General features: G+C 35.6%; 1 protein-coding gene across 4 annotated transcripts in view; it reads right to left on the reverse strand.

Moving 5' to 3' along the window:
* The window catches only part of ABI3BP (ABI family member 3 binding protein), a 143101-nt gene that overhangs the window by 22264 nt on the left and 109622 nt on the right, over positions 1-11215 (reverse strand). For all 4 annotated transcript variants that reach the window (XM_027894791.1, XM_027894790.1, XM_027894789.1 and 1 more), the window contains 4 exons: positions 8465-8575; positions 5701-5784; positions 4248-4316; positions 2899-3111 (listed from right to left, as the gene is read on the reverse strand). In XM_027894791.1, the coding sequence (XP_027750592.1) occupies positions 2899-3111; positions 4248-4316; positions 5701-5784; positions 8465-8575 (477 nt within the window). The remainder of the gene's footprint in view (positions 1-2898; positions 3112-4247; positions 4317-5700; positions 5785-8464; positions 8576-11215) is intronic.

Consider the following 11215-nt stretch of genomic DNA (forward strand, 5'->3'; position numbering starts at 1 on the left):
AACTTGGATTTGTGCACTTAAGGAATCTGCTAGTTTAGAATGAAATAATTTTGCATAAATTTATTTCTGTATTCATATGATTTTTAGAGCCTCACTACTTTCTTTTCATCTCAGTGAGATGTATCATCAAGCACAAACCATTCACTGAGCAGGGAATTAACAACAGATGTTTGGGAAGAAGATACCTTTTCAATCCTAGCTCAGTTCCAGACACAGTTTGTCTCTAGCAGAAAACTTCTGTCCCAATTTATAACAACTTCTTCTAAGAAAAACATTGAGTATAATGTTAATTTTCCTCTCTTTGAAAAGAAAGTCACAACCTCATCAGCCCCTTCCTTTTCCCTTCCTGAAACCTCTCTCTGATATGACATGCAGCTTTGCTATTTCTGAGCTACCAAAAGAGAATGTTTTCAAAGAACATTTGCAATGAGCATTTAGGTCTACAAAACAAAGAGGCCACCTATGAAAAGCTATAAAACCTCTAGAAAACTACTTCCTTTCCCTTTTTTTTTCCTAATTATACTAATAATTTTCTTGTTTTTAATTAAATGCTAACAAGATGTATGGTTTTCTCTTTTTATTTCACTAAATTTTTTAGTAATGCAAGGAGACCCATTTATTGTCAACACAGAAAGAAAAAACACCTGCAGTAGGATTCAGTTTTTAAAAGGAAAGGCTGTCCTAATTGCTGCTGGACTTTCAGATCCTCACTCCTAATAAACGTAGAAGATGTATATATAAATGAGCATACATGCACAAATTGACCCAATTTTGAACTCAGTTGTGCAACTATGGTTTCCTTTGCATTCTTTTATGCAAAAATCAGCTATCAAACCCACTGCAGTAAATTACACTTAAGTGGAAGTGCACAGTAGCCCTAAAAAGTTATGTTCTAAAATTCAAAGTTTCTAAACTGCAGCAATTCAATCTATGCAATTATATACATGCAAGTATGTATGTGTGAATTTTAGGTTTACTACAATTTCAAAAGGGATCTCCTACAGAACACCTTTCTCTCTTTACCTTCCAATAGGCTCAGTTCTTTAGAGCATGTACAGAGCAACATGTAGGTCAGAAAGTGAGCCTGAAGAAAGGAATTAATGCCAATAATGAAGATTTCAAAATTTCCATTTTCAAAAGTCCTCTCCCCTTCACCAATCACCCATGAACAGCAATAAAACAACCTCTGCCTTTTAAAATCAAACTTTTGGAACTGCAGGAAGATGCAGGTTGTCTCAGAAAAGAGAGGGGCAGGGAGAAAGTAAGTGGAGTACTTTTACTTTAGATCATTTGCTCAAGTGTGACCCCAGTGCAATGATATTAGTATTGATAATTAGCATATATTGGTCTAAAGCATAACTGTTTCCTCTCTATCGTTTCCTCTCTGGAAACAAGATGTTTTCCTATCTAGCCACCAAGGGCTGAGTGAACCATGGAGAAAAAAAAACATGCAAAATCACTTATTTGTCCTGATTAAACCTCATTAGAGAAATTATATTTATTAGGAAGCGTGGGAGAGATGGTGGATATCCACTGCCTTAGGTACAGCCAGATAGTGAATGAATAAGTAACTTCTGCCAACCCAAAGTCAATGTGTGATTTGGACTTTTTTAACTCATTCAAGTTGGAAAAGAAAATGCAGTGAAAATGGGAATGAGCAAACATATAAAAAGAACTGCTGAGCACATCCAGTACCTCCTTGTTACTGAGTGCACAAGGCAACAAACTGCCCTACATTTCTGTGGCAACACAACAGGAGTAACAGAGAATGAGCAAAATGGTCTTGGTTCCTGCAATTTGCAGCCTTTACGAAAACAAGGAGGTGAGACTGATCACTGTTTTGGTTGTTATTTGTCAGACCTTTCCATTACTGAAGCAGAGTTTTGTTTTTAAGCATACCCAGTGAAACCCCTTTTACCCAGCTAAGGTTAAGCAAAGCAACCTTTTAAAAAGTTTAAAAAAAAAAAGGCACAACAAATTATGTTTTCTGTTTTCACAGTTCTATCTGAAACAGTGTATTTCTTTAAAAAAAAAAAAAAAAGAAATGTGATGCTCAAATAAGATGATTGGAAAAACATGTATAATATACAAAAATAAAAAGAGATGACAGAAAAATTGATTTAAGTCTGTCTAAACAAGTAGTGTCATACTGGTGTCAGTATGAAGCAATCACTGTTTTCAGAAAATGGGACTCAATGCCTTCTTTTGAATTCAGAAAGTGTCCTTGGATGAGTTCATTAACTGAGTTATTAGCTAACTTCAATGTTCACTTTTTGGAATATTGAATACAGAAGACGACAGAAAAATTAGGAATGTCCATCTTGCATGTTTACCTGCCTGTGTAGTGATTCCTGCATGACTCATATGCATTAATTCTCAATACAAAACCCTTCCCTTAGAAATAAAAAAAGATCAGATTCTTTCAGCATAGAGAGCTTATTTACCCTGTGGTTGGTACTGCAAGTACTATGCTGACAAATTTCTACTGACTTGCTAGATGGATGTAAGGTTTGATTGTGTCTGGCCCACTGTTAAGCATCATCTGCCAGTCAAGCAAGATGTCTGCATTCTGTGTGTGCACCTATATAATAGAGTGCTGTTGCACTGTTGGAACTTCTTGACTAGATCTTACCAGATCCTGTACAGAAAGCCAGAAATTAGAGGAAATAGAGTGATACTTAAAATCTCTTTGTGTCATCACTGACACCAATGATCTAGTTTTGAAAATCTTATTCTAATTTAGTAGCAATTTCTCATCCTGGAGTTCACAATGGCACAAAATAAAAGCATCAGTGTCCTTCAATCCTCTGGGATTAAAGTATTTTTTTAATGCCAAAAAAGTCAATTAACCTGGAAATACTGTACTATCATACAATGAAGGAAAGAAATCAAACCAACCAGTAACAGTGTCATTGTCTGGTTTTTCCCAGTCCAATATGACAAAGGTTGGACAGCCCTCAACCGTCACCACCGTGAGATTGGTTGGAGGATTTTGTGGAGGACGAGTGGGTTCTTCCTTGATTCCAGCTTCTTCTTGAGGAAAATGTTCAAGAGAGCTTGTGATAGAGCAAGGCACATCATCATCTTTCTTCATGTACTTGACATGGGGAGCTAAGAGGAATAGGAAAGAGCTGTTATTCAGCAGAGTGTTTTTTGAGAAATGTCAACGCCATTTCACCTAGTTCACAACATCCATCTCAGGGCACCAAGTAAAAGTCTGCACAAGTCAAGCACTAATGTTTGAGAATAAAACCCATATATTCAATATGAAGCTGATTTTTATAAAATGTTATTTATTGTTGTTAGATCTGCAGTCACTGCCTTCAGCCCCCTCTCATTGGCACCACTGAGGAAATACCACTTTGAAGGTATTAGCAGGTGATAATACCTTGATAATACTGCTTGAAAGAATTAAAATCCCAAAATAGGACAATTAACTATATTTCTTCTATAGTAAAATGACACTATAATTCCACCTGCAGCTTTTGTGAAGCACGTAATACAAAAATGTACACTTTGTTTCACCAGGATTAACAAATTTAGTCCAGACTCATTAAACTTGCTTCATGAAACTTGCAGTTTCTGAAGTGACTGTCGAAATCTTAACCATTTTCAGTGGTACAGCACCAAATTTTGGAACAAACTTTCTGAGGCAAATGTCTTGTACTCTGCATCAACATTAGAAAGGTTACTGAAGACAAACTCTCTAGTTCTAAGATTAGAACTTTTATTGCATGTAAACAATAAGCTCTCTCAAGAAAGAGGGTGTCTTCAGAAATTTAGTCTCTTACCAGAACAAGAGAAAAACCCTGAAAAATATTTTCATACAAAAGCACTTCTTCTTTTTATCTCAATCTGCTAAACTCTCCAGATTATTGCAACAGCAATAACTTGACTACAGGCTGGAAAATAGGTGAGGGATATATCATGGATAGATATCCCGTGTGGCAAGGTGCACTGGTATTTGGAAAATACCTCTCCAAGGACACTTATAAGCCCAAATGTAGAGCCACAGCAAGTTTGTGAACAAAACTGTAGGAGGTGGTCACAGGGAAGAAAACAGAGGTAAAATTTAGTCAAGAAAATGCTGATGGTTTGTGCTAAAGCTCTTTCATCTGCCACTGAAGTGACACAGAATCAAACAAAATTTTGGCCTTTGAATAACCAAACAAAATAATTTTGATGCAAGATAGGTCTGTCTTCGTATATTCCCTCAAATAAAAATACCATAGCTATTAATATCCTACCTTGGTACCTTGGTTTGCCTGAAGAATCTGTTTCCGAAGTAGGACTCGAGCTGAAGACAGTTGCATCAACTGTGGGAAACACAATTATAATATAATTTGCAATTAATTCAAAGTTTCAGTGTTAGAACTGCAGCATTTCACAGTTCCTTTGGCATTTTAAATCACGATAAAGGTCTTCCATGGCAGACTTTTGCTGCCAGATCTGTCGTTTCATTTCAGTGACACATTTTGGCTGCGGTGCCAAGTAAATCGCAAACTTACCTGCTACTATAAACACAGCCATAATCAAAATGACAGACTTCATGACTGCTGCTGGATTCAGTTCATGCAGCAAATGTAAAATGTTTTTTAGACCTTTTAAAAGGATTTTTTTTTGCACTGTACTTGCTGTTTAGCTTGGAGCTTGTTTCATGTCCCTAGAATATATAGCACTATTAGATTGGCACATTAACTTCTCTAAAAATAGTAACAAGGGAATCATAAACTCTGTCTCCAGAGTGTACAACCTCCACAAAATTTGAAGGAAATTGAAGGTAAATGTACTGGTGAATAAAAATGTGCTAAAGCAGTCAGGATTCCTGACACCAGTGTAGTATTAATTAGCCGTTACACTGAATAGAATCTTCTTTTACATGCAAATACTACAACGGGCCTCAGTGGAAAAAGTACAATACATTCACAATGAGCATTTATAAATAAATCAGTCTAGCATCCAACTTGCTTTACTGAGCACTAAGGGTCACAATGAGTTCATGATCATTAAAGGGAGACAAGAATTTCAGTATAAATCCATAAACAGCATAATTTATGACAATACACTTAGAGCAGCATATTTGGGCCCAAAAATTCTGAGCACATCCTCCTCCAAATTCATTACTGCATGCCACTTTGAAGAGACTTAGGTTTGGACATATTCAACTCCCAATTTTATGAAGGGCAAATTTACCAATTAACCACTACGTTTGCCCTATTACCTTTTTTCCCATTTAAATGGTGGCAACTTCATCAGATACTTGAGAGGATATCACATCCATGATGAGCACAAATCAGTTACTCTCAAGTAATACTTTGAATTTATCTCCTGTGCAAAAAAATTTTCAGGAAAAGAAGTGCCTTATCTACTCCCTGCACAGACTTAAATTGCCACTGAATAGTATTTAAAGCCTACTCAGCATGTATGGATTTATAGGAAATGGAAGGGCTGTCATATTCTCAGTTACCAAAATGTGTATCAGAAGACAGCTAGATGAGCTCAGTCAAATTAAAAAAGTTGCTAAGTGGCATAAAAGGAATCAGAATTATCCCAGACTGAATGCTTCTTATATTAAATACCTAATGCATCAATATAATTTAGGGAAGGGAAGCAAAAGAAATATGATAACCTTAATGTTAATTAAAAAAAGAAAAAAAAAAAAAGAAAAAAAGAAACCAGAACTGTTTGTGATATGCTTACCATAATACTCTGGAGTTGCAAAAGCTGTTGGTGTCCTATATGACGTTCCTGTCCTCACAGGTAGTGTTGGTCCAGCGGGCTTAGCTATAATGACAGATGGAGGGACTGGTTGCAACAAGGCATTCCATATTTAAAAGAGAGAAACAGCTTTATGATTTTCTAAGGGAACTCAGATTTGTGACAACTGCTTCATGCAACAAGTACTTTCATTGAAACTTCAACATTTATACAACAGTTTCCAGTTGGATTTATGGAAGTTCTGATTGTGCTTATTGCAGATATAACCTAATCCTGAAACCCAGTAAGAAAATTCTTTGCTACTTTGAGATTGTTTTAGAGGACTTCAGTCAGCTAGAATATTACCTGGTTTAATGCACACAGACTGGTAAAATGATGCAAAGTTACCAGCACTGACATTTCTTTTCTTAAATAAAAGAGCATGTCTCTTCATGAGTTGTGAGACATAACACTTGAAGTTAGCAACTGAAACTTGGATTCTTCCCTCAAATGCATGTAAGATCCTTTCATTTCTGCTCTTGATATAGTACATAAATTAGCAAGGTTGGAACTGGACCATGTGTAACAATAAACACCAAGTCCTTAACTGCGGTCTGCATTAAGAGTTTAACCACTGAGAGGTACTGGAGTTTCCACTAAATGAAATTAAAATGCATTTCAAACGAAAGTAAGGAAAATGCAACCAAGTCCAACATTTTCAACATTTGTAACACTATGTACCCAAGGGAAAAAGTTTTCTTTCTGGACTCATTTCTTACTAGGGGCCATAAATTTGAGCAGAAACTAACTGATAGAAGCAATATTATCTCCCAGAATTAAATAGCTCTTTCAGAAAATTTTCTAGACTATGTGACATTACTTTTACTCCTCAGCTGTTACCACCTAATAAAGAAAACAGGCTTCTAAGAGGCAAACAACCAATTAAAAGTTTACAAACAAGTAAAGGATGTCTTGATTCCTTTCAAAATAGCTGTAAAAGACAAGAATTAAATTCACAAAACATACAGATACTCCCAGATAACCATGACATGACTGGAAATCTCAACCCCGAAAAAGTCAGGAACTACATAATGTGCATATATGACACAGAAGAACATAGTGACTGAAGGCAGAACTCTTCTTTAAACTCTGGTGAATGAAGTTTAAAATAAAAAAATCTCTACTTTCCACTAATTTCCTTAATAAAGTTGAATTTGAAAGACTGTCACTGGAGTCCAGTTTCACAAAGGTTTTGGAACTCTTTTGTTTCCTTTTATTCCATTCAGGAGACTTTTAAGGTCTGCACAGAAACCTTTCCATAATATTTATCCACTGCTTGAGTTAGAAAGATGCAAGTAAGGAATTAATCACAATGTTAATGAGGACAGAATTCTGACAGGGAAAATCCGAGAAGAACATTGAGGCAAATTTTTCCTGTTACTACAGTGGAACTGTCTCTCCAGGGAAGCAGGAGAAACTAAATTATAATGCTTAAAACTAAGCTGGATAAAACACTAGGAAACACAGAAGAAGGAAAATCTGCTACTGGCCCCACAAGGAAGAAGCAGATCATCTAACTGGTTTATTCCATCTTGAAAGCCTAGGAAAGCATGGTAACTGCTAACTACCACATAGCCTGGCCTCCAGTGTAAGGAAAAAGGGTGAAATTTCATATCACTGGTAATTTAATTAGGCACTTAGTGGAGAAAATTAGTATAGACCCTCATTACAAGCAAAAGAAAATATATCAGGTCAACATTTTTTATGCTGCAGCTCAAGACTGACAATGTCTTATGTTTTGTTGTAGCTATTACTAAGGAAACACCACCACAACAACAGCAAGGATAGACACAACATTTCAAGCTCGGCTCTGCTTTTAGCTTGGAGATTCTTATTACTCATCTGCTGTACAAAATACTAAAGAATTATTTAGGCCTTTAGTGCCTTAATAGGACACAAAGTCCCAAATGAAACAAACCATAAAAGACAACAGTAAATAGAGTACAGCCAAGACCTTTGTATTTCCAGGGAATGACAGAGACCAATATGAAGAGGAAAGCCCTTGTCATGATGCTAAGCATAAGGAGATGACAGTTTCTGACTACTCAGAAAAAAGTTAGCCTAAGGATTCTTACATAGAATCCACAGAAAGCCATGGTATTGGATACTGAATATCAGTTTCAGGATGAAATTAAAATAAAATAAGAAACATGAACTTTTCTATGTGCTCTTATATGGGTACTGAGAAGCTGGAATACTTTAGTACAATAATCAAGCTAAACTCTGTACAGATGAAAAAATTCAGCTCGCTCTACCTCCCAGTACAGTTACTTCTCCAGGTGACTATTAGCTCATTATTTGCAGTGGTTAATGGATATGCCATATATATGTGACAGAATTTCTTAACAAATAACCAGCTGGGTGTATAATATTCAATATCTCCCATCCAACATGCACATGAAGTAGCTACAAATGCTATTAGTAGACATGAAATACTCATAAGGTTGATCTGCTTAAAGGATAACTTGGACAGTGATGTTTTGCTTTCAGGTCTCTTATTAAGGATGATTTTGACATAAGCAGGTTAGGAACAAAACCATCAAAAATAGAGTTTATGTCAGAACACAAAAGGCCTGTGTGTTCCAAAATACTAGTTTCTATAGATCTCACAGATTAAAGAAATCTATACTGTAAAATTCTCCTGTACCTTGATAGTCAGTATTATCTTGCACACAATAAAATATTTATGTTGAAAAGGCTGAGATACCTGGAATCCCTGGTTTACCAGTCACGGTGTTTGGAGGCAGAGGTTTTCTTCTCATTTGTGTAGGCTTGGCAGGAGGTATAGGAGGGTGCTGAGGGCCAGGCGATGTAGTTACTGAATGACATTACAAGACAGTGTTATTAATTATTTAGCCTCAAATTCCATAAAATCAGGAACCTGTTACAAGTTATATTCTGACTTCTTAAAAAATGTTTCATTTATTATTTATTACCAAAAGTGGAGAGGTGATGTTAGGAGCTGAAATGAGTTGTATTTTCAGTCTTAAATTCTTTGAGAAGTGTGTGCCATGAAGTTTTAAACCAAGCTTATTCTAAAAATACGTAGCTCCTCTGGGATTTTGTACAAGTGTTTCAGTGATTCACTTTCTGTGTAGTTACTCATTTCTGTCAACAGTAATTTTTTGGCATCCAAAAGGATATGTCTTCACACAATAAACACCACCTCAGCGTACTTGGAAACACCTTCAGTATCCTACTCACAGAATTTGTGATCTCTTGTACTTTCTAATTGATAGAACTAGTCACCCTCAGCTTGAAGCAAAAGATGTAATGAAAGGGAAATTATCATTGGGAAAACTTTATCCTGTGCCGTTCAAGTGAAAAATGAAAAACATCACTGTCACTTCATGCATAGACAGATCTAAAAACAGTTACCAAGGCAGAAATTTCTGAAGCACCCAACTTGGTAATTTCAATGTGCAATTCTAGCCAGTATCTATTAATTTTATCTGGTGAGGTCGTTTGACAGTGAGGTCTAAAAAGAGAGCCTTTAGTTCATACTTACAAATCATTTTACTGTATTTTCCAGCCAATTATGAGGGATTTTATTATGCAAAGGAAAGGCAAAGGAAAAGATTTTTCTTCCACTATTCACCTTTGCCCTTCTTTCCTTAAGAAAAAACCGGGAGATATGTACAACACATTTGCGTAACAAAAGACTTGTTGTACCTACAAGGGGAAAATCCTCACGAGTAATAAAATTCTTATAATGCTGCCAATGTCAATAAATATGCAAGTTGCCTGATACTGAATTACTGGCTACACAAAGTACCTCAGGCCCTATTTATGAAACCTTAGTTTACCCTATAAATAGAGTGACTGTGGGCGAGAAGGGAGCAGATCCAAAGACTCATTTGGGAGGGCATTTTCAGAAATATTACAGTATGCAAACAGGAGTATCTCCATCTTTCCCAGTTCCCTTTTCGTTTTGCACTGTTGCAGTCACTTATAGAACATGCTTTTTTTTTTTTTTTTTTTTTTTTTTTTTTTTTTTTTTTTTTTTTTTTTTTTTTTTTTTTTTTTTTGATAATCTCTCAGATCAAGATAGGAAATAGTGCTCTGTCTAATTCAGGAAGATGTAATGGTTCTGAAAATAAGATTTATACGTTTCACATTTATTCTTAATCCCCAGATGAAGATGAAAAAATTATGCCTAAAGAACTGAAAAGAGATAAAGTGTTGCATATGTAAGTCATCATACCCTAGATACATGGTGGTATTCATCATTACTTTTCCTCCAGCCCATATTTAGGGAATGGGATTGTCTGAGATATTTCTGGGGTAAAAATGTGCAAGTATTGACTTGCCAAGTGGTTTCTATCATATTTTCTGAACAACACAACCGCAACAGTTACATGCAAGCCAAACCATCACATTTGGTGTATGTGTCACAGTTGAATCTACAACACTGGTGAGGATAATTTTTAGCATATGGCATATGTTAGTGAATAAATAGTGACCATGAAATATTTTTATTTTTATCACTTTTAGTAGCATCCTTGAGCCATGAGGAGGTGTATTGATAAGGATGATTAAGAATTATTTTCTCTTCTTAGTGGAGGTGCTTTTTGTGTAGAAAAGGCAGTGTTTTTATTTTTTATAACACTTACAGTTTTCTATGTTTTCTACTTTTATTAACCTTACCAGAAATAGGCTTTTCCCAGGTATCGATATATTCCCAAGGTTTTTTTACATCCACAGCAACTTGGCCGGTAATATCCTCAGGTATGTACACATCATCTGTGAAACAAAGGGAATGGAATATGTCTCTACAGTGCAGCACCAAGTCATGGAATACTTATATATTTTATATATTCAAACTCTAGTTAATGTTAAGTGCAAAACCAGGATGTACAGCCCACCAATATTTTTAGTGATAGCTAAGTGAAATCCACTACCTTCTTATTCAAGTAAGTAGGAAGTATTCTGTTTCTAGAAAGTCTGCAATTTAAAAAGTATATTTGGAAAGAGAGAATTAATAAGATGGAGAGGTAACAGATCAGTTAAACCAAGATGATATGGGGAAAGATGAGTACCGAGAACATTCTAGCTTTTCAGTATATGGAATAAAAAGTCCACTGGTTCTTGAAAAGGGCAAAGTTCTTCTTCTCCCCATAGTAAGACCTTTGGTCATCCTCCATATCAAATGGTAGAGCAAACATATACCATATTTGGAGTACAGGAGGCAAAGTATACATAGGATTCAGTCTGTATATAAGAGAAAGTCCTACTTAAAAGTTATATAAACACATTTAAAAAAAACCTAAAGTGGCATTAAAAAGATCAACATAACTCCTGGTACAGAACAACTGTTTCACATGCCGGTATTTATAGTACAGCCAGACATGCTAAGTTAATATACTTTCTCTATACAAAATAAGTATATTTGCTTTACAAAAGCTGTATACATAGTACAGTGAGAAGATGCATTGCAACTTCATCATGTTTGTGGGGA

This window comes from Empidonax traillii, unplaced genomic scaffold (assembly GCF_003031625.1).
Source record: "Empidonax traillii isolate 1590-97213 ecotype Southwest subspecies unplaced genomic scaffold, ASM303162v1 scaffold442:size488032, whole genome shotgun sequence".
Taxonomy (NCBI): domain Eukaryota; kingdom Metazoa; phylum Chordata; class Aves; order Passeriformes; family Tyrannidae; genus Empidonax; species Empidonax traillii.